General features: G+C 37.9%; 1 protein-coding gene across 1 annotated transcript; it reads right to left on the reverse strand.

Annotated features, from left to right (window-relative positions):
• Positions 1–2,628: 2,628 nt before the first annotated feature.
• Positions 2,629–5,695, reverse strand: LOC129924822 (proto-oncogene Mas-like). Its single transcript, XM_056022114.1, has 2 exons — positions 5,562–5,695; positions 2,629–4,688 (listed from the first exon to the last, which is right to left on the reverse strand). Exon 2 carries the CDS (start codon positions 4,678–4,680, stop codon positions 3,574–3,576), a length of 1,107 nt encoding a protein of 368 aa, XP_055878089.1. The 5' UTR covers positions 4,681–4,688; positions 5,562–5,695; the 3' UTR covers positions 2,629–3,573.
• Between the last annotated feature and the right edge of the window lie 13,081 nt (positions 5,696–18,776).

The raw sequence follows: 18,776 nt of genomic DNA on the forward strand, positions 1-18,776 counted from the left end.
ATCCTCCACTTCCTCTCCCGTTCTCATCCTTTCCCTTCTCACCTCAGTGCCTTCCCCCTGGTCATCTGAGGTCGAAGACAGGGAAAGAGTTCTTTTCCTGTTTGTTTTGTTTGGAGAACTAGGCTCCGATCTAGCGTGTCCGGTAGTTTTCATTTTTTTGTGTGTGTTAGACCCTGTGCTACTTTCGCCATTTTTGGGGGGGGGGGGAAGGGTACCCCTCCCACTGCCCATACATTTTTCAGGAGTTGTACCTTTTTTTTTGCTTTTTACTAGTTCGAACCCGTCTCCGTCTATCTCAGGGGGTATAGCCTTGGTCTGCCCTTTTTCATTATCTTTTTTTAAGACCGACGCATATGTGCTTTTTCCAGCTTCCAAGGACCTCTCAACGTCCTTTTTAGGACCCCTAGCAACCCTGTTGGGACATTGGTTGGACCAATGGTCTTCCTTTTGGCAGAACCAACATTGCTGCCTTCTCCCCGGTGTAGTGATTAAGACCTTGTAAGTCCTGGGGTCTTCCTCATACTTCAGTTGTATGTAATGGGGTAGCTCGGTACCCTTGCGGGGTTTAATCCAAGCCGCCCACTTGTCACTAACCCCTAGCCTAAAAGCTTCTATTTTAGAGCCTTCTGCAGCGAGGGTGCTGAAAATCTCCTCAATTTTGTTCTTAGAAATGGTGGGTGACACCCAGTGAAGCGTCACTTTAATTTTCTCTTCCTCCAGGGTGGTAACTTCCACCCTGAAGGTGTCTTCGCTTCCGAAGACCTTTCCTATGATCCTGTTCCTCACCACCGGTGAGGAAACACCCAGGAACCATAGGAAAGGGTTCTCAAACCGGTACAGGGAACCCACCTCCTCCGGCCCGAGCCTCAAGGCGGCGACGATGGACGCCATCGAAGCTCGAACTGCTCCCTGTCCGGACAGTTTTATTAGTAGAGTACCTGGTTGGTGGACCAAACCACCCTCCAGATCCTTTTTTTCTATTAGGAATGTCTTTAAAGACATAGTAGAGAGTAAGGAAAAAAAAAGGAAATGAAGAAAAAAAAAATAAAAAATCAATGAACACACTCCTTAAGGAGTAAATTTGTACACTATTTTGGCAACATTGGAGCAGTGAATCCAAATGAAACAGTGTTTTTCTGTATTTACATGTCTATTTGTTAATCAACTCAAAATTGGTGTTAGAAAGTTTGATTTTATTGAATAGCTAAGTTTAAGGAGCAAAAGAGTTCTTTTAATATGAGTGTATTGTATGACTGTTCAGCTTATCTTAAAAATATTTTCCTTGAAGAGATCTTCAAGCGCGGATTGTTTGTTGCTAATGAGAGTAATAGCAGCATCTAGTATTTGTTATCAAAGTTATTGCAAAACTTATATCAACTCACTCTGTCTGTCTGTTTGTCTGTCTGGGTAAACGATATTTCTCCCACAATTTTCTCGGGTTAAAGTTGAAACTTTACAGAGCTTTTCATTTGTTTGCCCAGATTGTTTTCTCTCTTTTTAGAGTTCTTGGACACTAAACATCCAATTTTCGAAAACAAATGTTAATCATATGGAAATAATATATAAGCTACTTAGCAAACTTTCTTAAATTTAATTAAATTAACTTTCAGCAATAAGGCGATCACCTAAATTTGATAAAAACGAGGTCCAGTATCTCAAGAGTTTGGGTCATTTCATAAAATTTATGTAAATTTATGTTTTTGCTTCGTTTCTATTTCTATTTCATTAACTCTTTCTCTCCTAACTGACGATAACAACGTTGGTTCCATCAGAACGTGTCAAATAATAACGGAGAGAAAGAGTTAATAAAATGTAAAATTAGAAATCAATTTAAAAAAAAAAGGTTGTATTTTCAAAACTACATATTTACCATAGCAGGGGATTTACGGAAACCTGGTAAACACGGAAAAGGGTCTACGAGGCAAAAGCACCACGTCTAGAGTGTTCAAACACTCTTTTGTTTTGCATGGTGTTAGGGCTTAGAGAATTGTTCGTTTATTCGTTAGGTGATTATAAATACAGAAGTGCAAACTTTAGTTTGGAGACAGACGAGCTAGTCACGTGATACACTGGATTATGACGTGTAGAGGAAAACGTATCCAAACTGACTTTTAGGGAACATCGTTGATAGTAGAGCCCTAATAGAACAGTACTTTTAGGGAACATCGTTGATAGTAGAGCCCTAATAGAACAGTACTTTTAGGGAACATCGTTGGTAGTAGCCCTAATAGAACAGTACTTTTAGGGAACATCGTTGATAGTAGCCCTAATAGAACAGTACTTTTAGGGAACATCGTTGGTAGTAGCCCTAATAGAACAGTACTTCTAGGGAACATCGTTGATAGTAGCCCTAATAGAACAGTAAGCTCGGATATTGGATTGAGCTAGTCAGGAAAACCAACGACTCGGCTGAACTTAAGCCAATGATTAACATGCGTGACTAGATTGACCTACGGAACACGGCGTAGGGCGTAACGTCTGTATTTTATAAGATAAGAAATAGATGTAGTGATAAAACGACAGCAGAACAATTAACCAACATCTGTTAATGAACTATAGTTGATGTTTAACACTTTGTTTCTCAAGTATATCAAGTCGTTTGTTATTGAATACTTTTATTATGAGCTCTCAAGGACTGTGTCGTGACATTATTATCAGACAGCATTATCTACAACGACAAAGAGAACAACAGACGACAGCAAACAGAACAACATCCGTCCTTGACTCTTTACACATTTTTGGAAATGATCATTGCCATGTCCTTCTGTAACATATTAATATTTGTATGCACATTTGCACACTAGCGCGTCAGTGCAACACCGATTATGTATACGTAACAAATGCAGTTCCATAGAATTATATCATAGACTTCTATATACTACTCTAGACTGGACATGGGAACTTTTTAACACTACAAAAAATGTCGTGAAAATTTTTTAGAAGTTGTATTTATGGTGATTCTTCTTCTGTCCCAGACATTTTTAGACAGTCTGCCATAGGATGCACTGGCCTTGGCGATACGCAGCTCGATTTCATTATCGATCTGTCCGTTTCTGGAGAGTGTGCTGCCAAGATAAATAAATCTGTCCACTGCATTTATTTCATGTCCATTTATCTTGATGCTTGGACCCGAGTAAGCTTTCGATAGACAAACTAGGCAAGCGCCTTGGGCCTCCGATTGGTGAGGGCCTCTCATGGGACTTGAAATTTTTAGGGGAAAAATTTCGAATCATGGATCAAATCTCAAACAAAGCAGAACTCTATAACTAGCCTAGCTCTAAGTCACTACTGTGATTCTAAGTTAATTCAATAATGTTTACATTTACCTGTTAGACTAGAAATGTTAGAAGACCTTTATTTCTTCCTTTTGGTTTAATGTCGAAAGCTTATTTCTAGTCTGGTGATCATACGCTCTCGGATCCATATGAATTTAACTTATTTAATGATTTAGATATAGATACAGGAAGGTTTTTAATTCATTGCATAATTTGTTGATTTTTTTTTTTGTTTTTGTTTTACTGTTATATTTCATATAAGTCCACCTTATTCACTTCGCTAAGGGCCTCCGATTACCTAAGGCCGGCCCTGATCCAGGTAACCGTGCCTGTGAACCAGTTGCAGAAGTTTAGTTCTAAATTTTGAATTCATTTTATAATAGATCAAAATATTGGAAGCAGCATTGATCAGTGAAAACACAAATATGGTATCCCAGGTGTCCACAAACACTTTGGAATATTTCCCGCCAATAGAGAACTCTGGCATGAACACTGTGATAAGCGAGACGGGGGTCAGGGGGATGTAGCAGACGACGACTGATGTAGCCACTACGATAACCAGAGCCTGGGACTTCCGGTCGCGTGCAGAGTATGACGTCTCTTTCTTCTTGTCTCCCACGCTTTTCATCCGCCATTCAGTTTGGCGACGGAGGTGAATGATCAGGACGCCGGTCAAAATAATGACGCAGACCTGCCCGACGATTACAAGCAGGACGTGGAGAAGAAACGTCACGCCGTGGGTTTCAGCCCTGTTACTTCTGAAAGCAGCCCCGAGTAGAGTCTCATTTCTTTCCGGGCTGAACTGCCAAGACAGATAGATAGAAGAGTATTCGGGAACAAGAGTTAGTGCATTCAGTACGATGATAATACCAACGACTACTCTCGTTCTCCCCGGCGTGATCAAAGTCTTGATCGACAAAGGAAACAAGATGCAGAGGCATCTCTCTGCTGTGATGTACACTGTGATGTACAGGGTGACGCGAACGGAAAACCCCGAAGGCCAGCCCCCGGTGAAGTAGAACAGCTCTCCGAAATAAAACGGAGCTCTGACAGTCTCGATGTAAGGGTTGAAGCAGATGTTTGCCCAAAGTACGAAGAGGATTGTGAAGATGTCCGTCAGCGCCATGCAGAACAGGCTGATGGTGATTGAGCTGTTCAACCCTTGGTGAAAAAAAACGACCATGTTGATGACGTTAGAGACTAGTCCTAAAAGTCCAATCAGCGAAGAAATGCAGGTGTTCATAATCAGACTAAATACAACCCAATTGAAAAAAAGGTTCTCGTCATTAGGGACATGTTGTTGAACATCGGTAGATTCGTTAAGAGTATACATACTCTTCAGTTTGAAAAGGTCAGGTTGTAAACTGTTGATTTGTACACTTGAATAGAGTGGGTTCAATTCCATTAAAAGTTCTAAAAAAAAACAACAACAATATATATATAAAAAATTGTTACCATTCATATAAATATAAATTGTAAGATACCTGAAAATTACTATAGTTAAGCTTTAAAGTAAAGTCCTCTATTCAGACCTTCGGATCAATTGGGGGCAGGTGATGTAAAGGTCATCTCTTTCTGATTATGAGGGTGCCATGTGGCCAGCACAACGACCTGCCGCCTTTACTTTTTCCCAACTTACGTCTGGTACCCATTGTTATTATTATTACACCTTACAATGACACATCCCACTCTTCACTGGACTTCAAACCCAAAACCCCTCGGTTCGAAACCCAATCACTTTACCACTCAGCCACCGCAACCCTATTTACTTTCAAAGTTAGCAACAGATGTTCAGTCTCACCTGTGTAATGAACTATTTATCAGCAACCTTTTTTTGTGAGAGGGTTCGACCACCGAACGTTAGCCCAGAGCGCTTAACACGACCAAACAGCCGTCCTTCTTACTAATACAGACACGAGGACATGGTGACTTCGCCTTTCACTCCACTTTCGAGTCTTTTCTAATGAAATGCTAAGAAGCTACAAGATTTTACAGTGGCTCAGTGGTAAAGAGCACTTGGCTTCTGAAACGAAGGGTCCCAGGTTAGAACCCTGGTGAAGACTGGGATTATTATTCTTGGGATACTTGGGGCGCCTCTGAGCTCCAATGGGTACCGATGCCTGAGGCTAGTTGTTGAAAAGTAAAGTCAGTTGGTCGTTGTGCTGGCCGCATGATCCCCTTGTTCACCGTGGGCCACAAAACAGATGATCTTTTACAAGGTTTGAAAGTGTAACTAGGACATAACGGAAATAACGTCATTGTGTATTAACAACAAGGGAAACAAACCTTCACTATTGGACGTCTCTGTTCATCATAGTCATTGCTAACACTACAATTCAATGAAGATTAACACAGCTACAATAATCTACAATAATCTAATCTAAAGCGTGTAGGACACATAGTTAGTAGATCTACGACTACAAGATTGTCCGTTTTTAATGAAATAAGCAAATAAAATAAATGCTTTATACACGCAGGTCTAATTGTAACAATCAATAAAATTTAATAACAAAGAGTTCATCTTTATACAATTATAACAATACACTCACTGGGTTCGTTATTTTAAAAAAATAAATAATTTTGTTGCAATTTCAATTTTTTAAAATCCTTTAAATGACATTTCATTTCTTGAAAAATGATTATGTCTAAATAATGATATAATTCGAATAAGATAACGACATATCTATGTTAATTCAAAATTAATTTTTACCGTCATTATTTTAACCTAACGACATGCTGCTTGATGGGAATTATGTGAGATTCCTACACCCTTATAGATTTTGTGTCAGCATGTAATCGACGCTGCTAGCAACATGGACGCATTGGCCTCTCGCCCCACAAAAATCTGGTAAGGTCTACCACATCAAGACGTAATTGAGTTGCCAGTTAACGTCGTAACTATTAACTTTATTGACTTTTTATCTTCACTCGTTCGCGTAATAATAGACGACATTTTTTTAGGTTGACGAAAAGCGTATTTTTAAACCCAAGTCTTATTGAAATCTGGCAAATGTTAATCGAGTCAGAGATTAATCCCCCCCCTGATGTTAAAATTTTTAGCAATCTAGCTAAAGTCATTAAAATGTACTTGAAATGATTGACTGTAATGATCATGTGAATACATCAGATGACTTGTAATAACTTTTAGATAATACATTCATCATTATCATCCTCATCTGTTTCGTGACATGCGTCGTAGGGGTGCTGTGACAGTAGACGTAGCCCAATTCTTCCACTCTATCCTGTCAGCGGACTGTTCTTATTAGCATGCTATTAAGTAAGCTGCAGGTCCATTAGTTCACGTGGTCTAGCCAGATTTTTTAAAAATCTTGGACGACTCTTGCTTCGTGCTTCCGTTAACTGTTGTGGCTTAAAACTATACGTACTTTAGTTGTATGTTATCTTTAGGTCTAGTACCTTTGTGGCTTAAAACTATATGTACTTTAGTTGTATGTTATCTTTAGGTCTAGTGCCTTTGTGGCTTAAAACTATTCTACTTTAGTTGTATATTATCTTTAGGTCTAGTGCCTTTGTGGCTGACTTTTGACAGTAAGTCAGATCTTACAATATGATCGAACTAGCTCAGCTTTCGTCTCTTCATAGCCATGAGGAGGAACATTTTATGGGGAGGGGTACGACTGGTGAAACTTTGAGAAGCACTTCACCTTCACATGTCCCTTAGTCTGTTGGGCCATTGGGGGGACCACACAAGATCTGTCAACCGTCTTTCTCCATACCTCTAAGTCCTTAACATTGGATAGAATTTTATTCACTGACAGGCCTGTCTATTCTTTGATGCCGTCTTTCCATCAATTACTCTGTCTTCCTCTTCTTCTTCTTCCTAGTACTGTTCCTTGAAGGAAGGTCTGTAACATAATAGTAATATATGTACATTTGCACACTAGCGCGTCAGTGCAACACCGCTCGTGTTTACGTAATAAATGGAGTTCCTAATATGTCTTCCCTCTTAAACACTAGTTTGTTATTTGTGTAATACGAATATTCTACATGGTGTCAGAATAAAACTTAAAAAGCTGTCCAGACAAAGGTTTTTATTAATCTAATAATGGCTTCTTTTTATTTTGAGCAACCAATCTTGAATTGGAATGCTAAAGATCTGTATCAAGAGTTTTTAAGGTTTCAACAGCAGGTGAGCTTTTGTTTCAAAGGACCGTTAGCTGGTGCCGATAGTAAACAAAAAGCCGGATGGCTGGGAATGTGGATAGGCCAGCAAGGCCGTGAGGTTTACAAAACTCTAAATATTACTGATAGTGAAGAGGGAGATCCGCAATTGCTATTAAAGAAAATAGAAGACTACATAAGGCCAAGACAAAATAAAAGAGTGTCTAGATTTAGAGCACATCAGAGAAAGCAGGTAGAAGGAGAAAGTTTTGATAACTTTGTTAAAGACCTAAAGCTTCTCATTATGGACTGTGAGTATGACAACCCAGACGATATGCTTATTGATTTGATCATTAGTGGAGTCATACACGAAAAGGTACAATTAAGACTTCTTGATCAGGGACAGAAGTTGACCCTTAACAAGGCTATAGAAATAGGACAACAATATGAGATGTCGCAAAGCCAAGTGAAAATGTTTAGGGGCCAAGAAGTTCTAGCGATCAAGAGAGGGTCACACAATGTACTCAAGCAGAAGTCTAAAGACAACTCAGATAAATTATGTAGTAAATGCGGCAAGAACCACGAAAAGGGAAAATGTCCAGCAATAGGAACCACATGCAATTTCTGCAAAAAGAAAAACCACTGGTTTCAAATGTGCAGAAAAAGACGCAACGTCAATCTAGTAGAAGATGACAGTCACAGTGATGAAAATATTATATCTGTTAGCACTGCAAGTAGCCAGTATAAAAAGGGTAATATTGAGAATATCAATGTCGTTGAAGACAAGTGGACTGTAAAACTAGTCGTGCATGGCAAGACATTAATTTTTCGTATCGACACTGGTGCAAGATGTAACATTCTTGTCAAGTCAGAGTTTGAAAAGCTCAAAGACAAAGTAAAACTTGCTTATTCAGCAAAGTCGCTCAAGTCTTACTCTAATCATGTTATTAAGACTTTAGGAGCAGTAGTGCTACCTTTGAAAAATAATATCCAAGAGGTGAAAGCAAGGTTTGAGGTAGTAGACATTAGTCAAGAGAACATTTTGAGTGGTGACACAGCAGAATGTTTAGGACTACTACAACGGATAGACAGCATAGAATCCAAGGCAGAAGACGAGTTACAAAGAGAATTTCCTGAAATGCTGAAAACAACTGGAACACTGCCAGGAGAATACAAGATTCAGTTACAGGAAAATGCTAAAGGAGTTATTCATCCACCACGTCGCTTAGCAGCATCTCTACGCAATAAAGTTGAAGAAAAACTTAAAGAAATGCATTACTGCCGTACATGAACCTACTGAATGGGTTAGCTCCATGGTTGTTTCGTTCAGGAATGACAAAGTTAGAATATGTATTGATCCAAAAGATCTCAATAAAGCAATCAGAAGGGAACATCACCCGATGAAAACTATTGAAGATGTGATCACTAATATTCCAGATTCGAAGATATTCTCAGTTCTCGATGCCAAGTCAGGGTTTATGCAAATAAAGCTTGAAAGAGAATCTTCATTTCTCACAACTTTCAACACACCTCTGGGAAGATATAGATGGTTACGATTACCTTTTGGTATCAAATCAGCGCCAGAAATTTACCAAAGAATTATGGATGAAATGCTTCAAGGAATTGAAGGAGCATATGTCATCATAGACGACATTCTAGTAGCTGGTAGAGATGTTGAGCATCATGATCACATTTTGAAACAAGTCATGCAAAGAGCAACGAAGTACAATCTAAAGCTGAACTATGACAAGTGCAAGATAAGGCAAAACAGAGTACCTTATATGGGCCATATCTTGTCAGAGAAAGGTTTAGAACCAGATCCAGCAAAGATAAAGGCAATTATTGACATGCCAGCTCCTCAAGACAAAGATGGAATCAGAAGATTTCTAGGTTTAATTCAGTACCTAGCAAAATTTATTCCTTATCTAAGTCAAGCAGATGCTCCAATACGAAAGCTTCTAAAAGATGATATAGAATTTCAATGGAATCATGAACAAAACAAGAGTTTCAAAGAATTGAAACATCTTTGTACAAACCCTCCAGTTTTAGCATATTATGATGTCAACAAGAACGTAGAGATAGAATGTGATGCAAGTAAAGATGGACTGGGAGCAGTATTACTCCAGGAAGGTCGTATAATTGCATACGCATCAAGAGCTCTCACAGATACAGAAACAAGATATGCTCAAATTGAGAAGGAAATGCTCTCAATTGTGTATAGTACAAGCAAATTTCACTGCTACATATTTGGTAAAGAAGTAACAGTTTATAATGATCACAAACCTCTGGAGCAAATCTTCAAGAAACCTCTATTGTCAGCACCAATGAGAATACAGAAGATGCTAATAAGACTACAGTGGTATGATCTGAAAGTCTGTTACAGAAAAGGCAAGGAAATGTTTATCTCTGATACACTTTCTCGTGCACATCTACCAAATACTGATACACAGACATGTGAATTTACAGATGATTCAGTGCATATGATCTCTGTAAGTGATTCAAAATACAGTGAAATTAAAGACTGTACAAGCACAAGCAAGGAACTTTCAATGCTTCTGGAAGTAATTATGACTGGTTGGCCAGACACAAGAAGCGAGACTCCAATTGAAGTCAGGCCGTATTGGGATTCAAGAGACCAGTTATCAACTTCGGATGGTATTATATACAAAGGTCTGAGAATAGTCATGCCACCAAGCTTACGTAAATACATGCTAAATCTGATTCACAAGTCTCACTTAGGAATAGTCAAGTGTAAGCAGAGAGCCAGAGAAGTCATGTATTGGCCAGGCATGAATGCAGACATTGAAGTGACAGTTAGGGATTGTAGCAGGTGTGCTGAACAACAGAATCAAAATGTGTCAGAACCGCTAATACCTACCAAGACACCAGATCTCAAGGTGGTGAAGAAACACTTTGACTCCGAGAAACAGTCTGAGAAACATTGTTATGATAAGAGGAAAGGAGTTAAGAATCATAATCCACTACAAAACGGAACGGCAGTCAGAATGCAACTTAATTCTGAGTGGAAACCAGGAACAGTAGTTTCGAAGCATTCTAAGCCTAGATCGTATAATGTCAAAAGTGGAAATAAGGTCTACAGAAGAAACAGAATACACATCAGAAAGTCTTCTGAGAAAGCAAACAGATTTGACAATATTTATGACTTTCCAGATGACATCTCAGAACAACCAGAACCACTAAATCTAGAGAGTCCAAGATTACAAACTACACTAGATTTTGAGCCGCCACTACACACTGCTTCTTCTAACACCTCTAGACCAAATGAACCTTATGTAACACGCTCAGGCAGAATAGTTAACAAACCCAAGAGACTTGATTTGTGATGAACTGATTAGACTTTTTAGTTGACTAGTTTGTTAGTTATTCTGATAAATAGATTTTCTAAATTAAAGAAGAGAGATGTAACATAATAGTAATATATGTACATTTGCACACTAGCGCGTCAGTGCAACACCGCTCGTGTTTACGTAATAAATGGAGTTCCTAATATGTCTTCCCTCTTAAACACTAGTTTGTTATTTGTGTAATACGAATATTCTACAAGGTCTTTGCGAGCTCTGAGGACCTTGTTATGTGGCCATAGAGTTTTGAGTTTACGTTTTTTTGACAGTGGTTAGAAGGTCATCGTGGGGTCCAGTTGTCTTAATCCAGTTTCTTATCTCTTCCTACTTGATGCGGTCCTTGTAAGTGACACCTGGGATTTTTCTAAAGCATCATAGTTCCATTCACAAGCGGTGCTGCGGCTTCATCTCATTCACTTCCATGTGAAGTTGTGAACCATCCATCATTCCTAACATCATGACAGACACTAGAACAGTTCGTCATCAGATCCACAGAGCATCAAGAGATCAAGTCTAAGCTATCGGTTTCTCTGTTTGATGATGCCGTTCAGTGGAGTTGCTGTTTTTTTTTCCTCTCAAGTGTGCTGATTTACTTAAATATCGTTATTAAGTACCGTTACTTAAAAACATACTATTCGTAATGTAAAATAGAGACCTATGTGTGTAGTTTTGAACTTTTAACAGACATTGTTCATCGACATGTAGTTTGGAACTTTTAACAGACATTGTTCATCGACATGTAGTTTGGAACTTTTAACAGACATTGTTCATCGACATGTAGTTTGGAACTTTTAACAGACATTGTTCATCGACATGTAGTTTGGAACTTTTAACAGACATTGTTCATCGACATGTAGTTTGGAACTTTTAACAGACATTGTACATTGACAGGACACAACAATAGGCCTACTTAAATTAAAAAGAAATCAAGTAAAATGTAACATTTTTGTGTATAAAATGTTTTACATGTTTCGGATGTTCCTTCAGAGTTGGAAGATATTTTACTTCCTAGTGCAAACCTCCCACAGGACGACGGGGGATGGTAGCGGGCAAGGTTTGAACCCAGGACTTTCAATAAGTCCGATCGACAGTCCAGCGCGCAAACCGCACGACCAGGCAGCCATGTAATATATAACAAAGTGATAAGTAGCTCTATTACTAAAGTATATTTGAATATGGGATAGTAGCTTCACTTGTACATCTTCTAGACTTCTCATTGGTACATTTTAAAGTCTTCAGGTGTACTCGATCATCAAGCTCTTATTGATCAGTGATTTCCAAAGTGGTCTATATAGACCCCCAGGGGTCTATGAAGACCTCCAAGGGGTCTACGAAAGTGAAAAAATAAATTGGGGGTCTATGAGATGTCTACGGGGGTCTACGATAATGGATTTCATTTAAACAGGTCGTGACTTTAATTTTTACATCCCATTAATGTAATTATTTCCTACACTAATATATGATTTGTACCCCAGTTAAACGAAAAATTGTTTTATTTAATTTCAACTTTGTCTACCTGCAACTAATGTTTAACCAAAAGAAATTTTACAGCGTTGATAATTTAAAACTGGGCTTCATTCCTTTCTTGACAAACAAGCGGTTTCCTAAGTGCCTTTTTATGACGATATGAAACTAATTACTCTGGAGGATCATTTGCCGTTCTGATAAAATAGATAAAGATGTTTAAAACTTTCGAACACTCAAAGATAAAGTTCAGAGTAAACCCACAACATCTCTCTTTAACATCATGTAGAGAATATTGTGGTTTGTGAGCGTCTTACAAAATCTCTTTACTTAAAGCAAAATGCGGAAAACACTCTAGGTAAAACATTGATTTTACCGGCTGTTGAAGTAGTTTTAAAAACTGTTACACAAACCTACATATGATATTATTAAACGAATTTCACTTCGGTGGTATGGGTATAGTATGGTATAACATTAAAAGCTTCTTATGTGATTCTTTGCAAACGACATATACAGTTTGGGATCAGCGACGTCACAGGCTCTGACAGGGTGTAGCGCTGTGTGCTGCAAACTGCCTAAAGGTCGCGGCTCCTTATATTTTACTCAGGATTGACCCACGAAACCTTTCCCATGTTTGGGTATAGCTGCAAGGCAGCAGACGTTTAAATTCAGTTTTCCTTCTGCTAGGTAGGTTGAAAGTCAAGGATAATGAATCTCTCCTGGCCGAAGCTTAATGGTTTAGGCACCAGTTACTCGCCTTCGCCTTTTCTCTTGATAGTAAAAGATTTCCGCGATTCCAATATTTGAGCCAGCCGCGAAAGATCAAGAAATACGCGCGAAACTGCTCTTTACGAGAACTTTTACAATGATACTTAAGGCCAATTAATTACTTAATATTTAATGTTTGAAGGACTACTTCATAGAACAACTAATTCCTATATGAAGCATAAACATAGCCAGTGTGTTTGGTGGTTCCAAAAATATATATTAATTGTTATTTTAATTGCTTTAAAATTAAATTTTATCAATAACGAAAGATAAGATCTCTATAACTTTATATATAACTTTCAATTACCTTTTCACTCCTAGATTCGCAACAGTTAGAAATTAGTTTAAAACATACGGAGTTGATGTATTTGCAAAAATGCAATATAAATTAAGCAGGAAGGTCTACCGAAAACCAGAAAACATGACAAGAGATCTACGAAACAAAAAGGCTTGGGAACCACTGTTCTAGAAATTTACATATTCAGTCACTTCAACCATTTCCGGCTTCTAGTCTACAATGATAAAACTAAAGTACGTATAGTTTTAAGCCACAAAGGCACTAGTCCTAAAGATAACATACAACTAAAGTACGTATAGTTTTAAACCACAAAGGTACTAGACCTAAAGATAACATACAACTAAAGTACATATAGTTTTAAGCCACTAAGGCACTAGACCTAAAGATAACATACAACTAAAGTACGTATAGTTTTAAACCACAAAGGTACTAGACCTAAAGATAACATACAACTAAAGTACATATAGTTTTAAGCCACAAAGGCACTAGACCTAAAGATAACATACAACTAAAGTACGTATAGTTTTAAACCACAAAGGCACTAGACCTAAAGATAACATACAACTAAAGTACGTATAGTTTTAAGCCACAAAGGCACTAGACCTAAAGATAACATACAACTAAAGTACGTATAGTTTTAAGCCACAAAGGCACTAGACCTAAAGATAACATACAACTAAAGTACGTATAGTTTTAAACCACAAGGCACTAGACCTAAAGATAACATACAACTAAAGTACGTATAGTTTTAAGCCACAAAGGCATTAGACCTAAAGATAAGATACAACTAAAGTACGTATAGTTTTAAGCCACAAAGGCACTAGACCTAAAGATAAGATACAACTCAAGTACGTATAGTTTTAAGCCACAAAGGCACTAGACCTAAAGATAAGAAACATTGGAGGAAAGCGATAAAACGACAGGCGTTAAGTCTAAGTCTAACCAATATCTACCAGACGTTACAAGACACTGGACCAGGTGAACTATCCCTTGACCATTAAGTTCCCCCCCCCCCAATGAGTTCAGTACGATAGTGTTCAGCAATACCGCAATTTGCCACCAAAAGGTCAACGGCCATATGACCCACCGCAGTTTCACATATAACTTGAGGCACTTTAAAATTACAATGCCTCTATTCAAGTCACTCATGGAAACTTGGTGGACGCGATTCTCGAATTCTGCTATAACGATTTTTCTATAAGTTTAACAGTTTATGTATACCGCCGAGAAAAAAAAATACAAGCTCGTTGGCCACACGGGGAAAACTCTAATTTAGCCGTCATATTTTTTTCAAAATAAATACATGTAAATTAGGCTAGAGACTAAATCTAGGTCTAGATCCAACATCGGTTTTGAAAGGACTATCGTATTCAGGAATTTTGATTCGAGAGTTTAATAAATTAATCTTCAGGAAAATTTTGCGCATCGTCTTCTAAATCTAGATGTAAAGGCTTATCAAAGGCCGCGGGATCACATTTGATACCAAAAGAAAATCCGTTGCCGAGGACAGACGTAGACGGCGAAAAGAAAATCTAAATCGACCACAAGCGTACAATAGTTTTGCCTGCTCTGGTGGTGGCAAAATATGTAGGTCACAGCTGGGGCTGTGTTGACACGTGAAATACAAAATTCCTCATTAATCTTCGGACTCGAAGACAAGCCTTATTATTTTTATTGGAATTATTCAATATTTTTACGTAAATCTAATATAGATTACACCTAGATATTAGATCTAGAAGTAAGTTTCGACTAGATCTTTTCAGTTCGAAACAAAGAGCTTTTGATCTAGTGTTAGATCTAGATGTCCATACAATGAAATAAAAATATGGCTCCTTCTGTCTCGGAAGACAATGGATGCGCCCAGATGATTCCCTGGCTTTGGTTTCGTCTTGAGACGGCAGAGAATCTGGAGTGACTGATCAAGCCAATTCTGAAGCGGGAGAGTATGCCACAGTTTGTGCATATATATATGCATCTGTCCTAGGGCTGGCTGACAGGGCAGCTTTTTTTTTCTTGACTGATGCAGCTTCGTTTATTTTGCTTTTGGCGAAGTTTTTACCAGCACGTACAGTCTGTCTCTCTATCCTCCCACATACTTCGATTGATTCCTGTGGTTCTCGTGTCTCGCTTGCCGACATCTCTGTTTGTTAGTTTTGCGCGGCACTTGGGTCCAACTTCCTCCGCAATATCAGCATATTGGATGTCTTTAGAGATTCTTCCATCTGGTATGCGAGTGTCATTCTAGATGTCCATACAATGTACATACCAATAAATAATCTGACAAATATGCCTTGCCCTCTGGCAGAATCAGAAAAATCATTTTTTTTTTTAAATTAGTTTTTAAATTAATTTTTTTTTAAATTTTATTTGAAGTTTAATAATGTATTGTGATTTTTTAAAAATTTATTTTAAAATGTTTTTCTTGTTCTTCACTCACAGAGCCTGGTGGTTGAGAGGTGCAGTTGTGGAGTCGGAGGGTCCGTGGTTCCAGTCCTGGTCAGGACTGCTCGTCTTGTTTGTTTTACATGTTTTGGTGATTTTTTTCCGAGGTTATTAAATCCTAGCCCAGGACGCTTGAGACGACCAGTATAGAAGGCAGTAGCCAGCCTCCATTGTCTCAATATGTTTTCCTACTATTAACTCTTTCTCTACTAAATGACGATACCAACGTTGATTCCCATCAGAACGTGTTAGATAAAAACGGAGAGAAAGAGTTAAAATAATTGGTACCAAGTGCTTCCTTTATATTTGCAACATGCATTTTCATTTTTTTTTAAACTTTTAGCTTCACATTTCTAGTTGGGATTATTTAACACAGAGTATTGGACAGGTTGCTAAATATAGCCGGGGAAGGTAAATGGGTGGTCTTTATCTTATCTTATGAAATACAGACGTTACTTCAAAAAAGAAGATGATTACGTCCTACGCGTCATGCATTTAGTCATGCATATTAACCAATGACTTAAATTCTGCCAAGCCACTGGTTTTCCTGGCTGGGTCAGGCAACCCATTCCATGCTCTAATAGCACTAGGGAAGAAGGAGCATTTGTACAAATTTGTCCTAGCATATGGAATGAGTTACGTGCCTCTATCTTTGTGTCTTTCTGAGTATTTTATTAAATTCTGTTTTTGTATTTGAAGATTATGGTTCAGTGTTTTATGTATAAATGCTACATTACTTTTGAGTCTTCTGTCCTGAAGGCTTTCTAAATTTAATGAAGATACTGACAGTGTTACTCTAGTCAAATGTGAATATTAGTTAGTAATGAATCTCACTGCTCTATGGTCTTTGGACTAATCGCGCAACTTGCGACACGCAGCAGGTAGATTCAAGGGCACCAATCAATACCGATACAAAGGTGCCAGTACAAGAGATAGCAAGTCGATGACGAAGGAAGACACATATAAGCTCTCTGTGTCTCCATAACAGGTTTATGGAAAACGAGGTGACAGAAAGCTAATATTTTCAATATGTCTAAAATAATTTTCATGAAAAAAAAGAAAAATAATGATGTCACCTCAGGTGAAAAATGAGGACTGAAAAAATTGTAAAATTTAGAAAATTTATAAAAATTAAAGCAGTAATAATTTAAAAAAAAAATAGCCAGTTACCTATGGCATTTAAAGGGGAAGAACATCATCCTTAAAACTATACCAATAATGTACAAGTTATTTCCCTTATTCAATAAACGAAATAATTAATTACCAAAAATGAATTTACTAATTTACTATTTTTGTTTATTGATTCAAGTTTTGTTAGGTACAATAAATAATTGCTTAAAGCATCAACTTGATCGGATACTGCGTGAGTTAGAAATATAGCTAATTATATAAGGGGACTAGACCTAACAAATTAAGCCATATATGTCAATACAGAAGTATTAGTTTCCCCAGTTGTAATTAATAAAATAACGAATGACCAGTAATTAATTGTCTAATTGGATACTGTTTTTTTTTTTATTCATGTCTTGTCTGTGTCAATGAATAATTGTGCGAAGTATCAGCTCGAATGGGTGTGAGAGAAATAATGTGTACACACTTTGTACAAGACAGAGTGAGTTGAAATATAAGCTATGCAAAATAAAAAAATCAAGGTAGGCTACAAGTCTGCATACATGGATGGCTGCCTGGTTGAGCAGTATGTACTTTGATGCTATTGGAGGGGTCTACAGGTAGCCTGTTATGAGTGTTAAATCACCCACAAAGTTTGTCCTTAACTAATTATGTCCCAACTAATTATTCAAGCAAATTGAAATGGTTATTTCAAACTCATTTCTTGATGTTTTTTTAAAATGCTTTCAACATTCCAAGTTATAATGATGCTTTGTCTAAGGTATGGTTAGGTATGGTATATGATGTATAGTTTGATAGAGTTCACCATATTTCCACAATACCTTTATAAAAACTCTAGATGCTCGAGTGTATTGTTCGAGTGTTATTAGATGCAAGAACGTGGTACACACATCGTCACAAGATCAACAGTGAATCACCAAGTCCATACTAGTATAACATAATTAACTTTATTACAGAATGGGCCACAGTCGAGTCGGTCACTATAATGACGTCATAAGAGTTTAAAGCCAACCAAATATATAAAAGTCAACATAAATAATCTCAAACCCACTAGCTATGTCTCACTAAATGTCCAGTTCATAGTCGCTCTACCAAAGTGCATCTCTTTACTAGACATAATATATTCCAGCCCTTTCTTTATAAAAAAGATGACATTATTTTGTCTAAGGAGGCGCGGTGGCTGAGTGGTAAAGCGCTTGGTTTTGAACCTGGGGTCCCGGGTTCAAATCCTGATGAAGACTGGGATTTTAAATTTCAGGATTTTTGAGTCCGCCCAACTCAATGGGTACCTGACATAAGTTGGGGAACAGCAAAGGCGGTGGGTCATTATGACACCCTCGTTAACCGTAGGCCACAGAAACAGATGGCCTTTACATCATCTGCCTACAGACAACATTTTATATATATATATTATGCTATATCAAATCATTGATTAATAGTAAAGATAGATTCAAGGGTAATGGCGAGTGGATAGAAAGATGAACATGGATATGTGGAGGCTTATGTTGTTATAAAAAAGGTGACTATTGTTTTAATAACTATTTAATGTAATTTATTATCAGGAGCACTTGTCCTGGAGGGAGATGGAGCTTGCCTGATGGCACACTCTGCTGCATAGATGTAGTCCCACACAGTGTTATGCAGTATTGAACTATGAACTTTCGTCTGTTGAACTGGATCTGCTATGAATTAATGAACTACGAACTTATGATTATTGAACTGAAAGTTAAATAATGTAATGAAGATGATGAAACAGCAAGGTGCTTGGGTCTTGGGTTTGAATCCTGGTGAAGACTGGGATTTTTAATTTCAGGATCCTCTGAGTCCACCCAGCTCTATTGGGTAACTGATATTGGTTGGGGAAAGTAAAGGCGGTTGGTCGTTGTGCTGACCACACGATACCCTCGTTAACCC

This window comes from Biomphalaria glabrata, chromosome 2, assembly GCF_947242115.1.
Source record: "Biomphalaria glabrata chromosome 2, xgBioGlab47.1, whole genome shotgun sequence".
Classification (NCBI taxonomy): domain Eukaryota; kingdom Metazoa; phylum Mollusca; class Gastropoda; family Planorbidae; genus Biomphalaria; species Biomphalaria glabrata.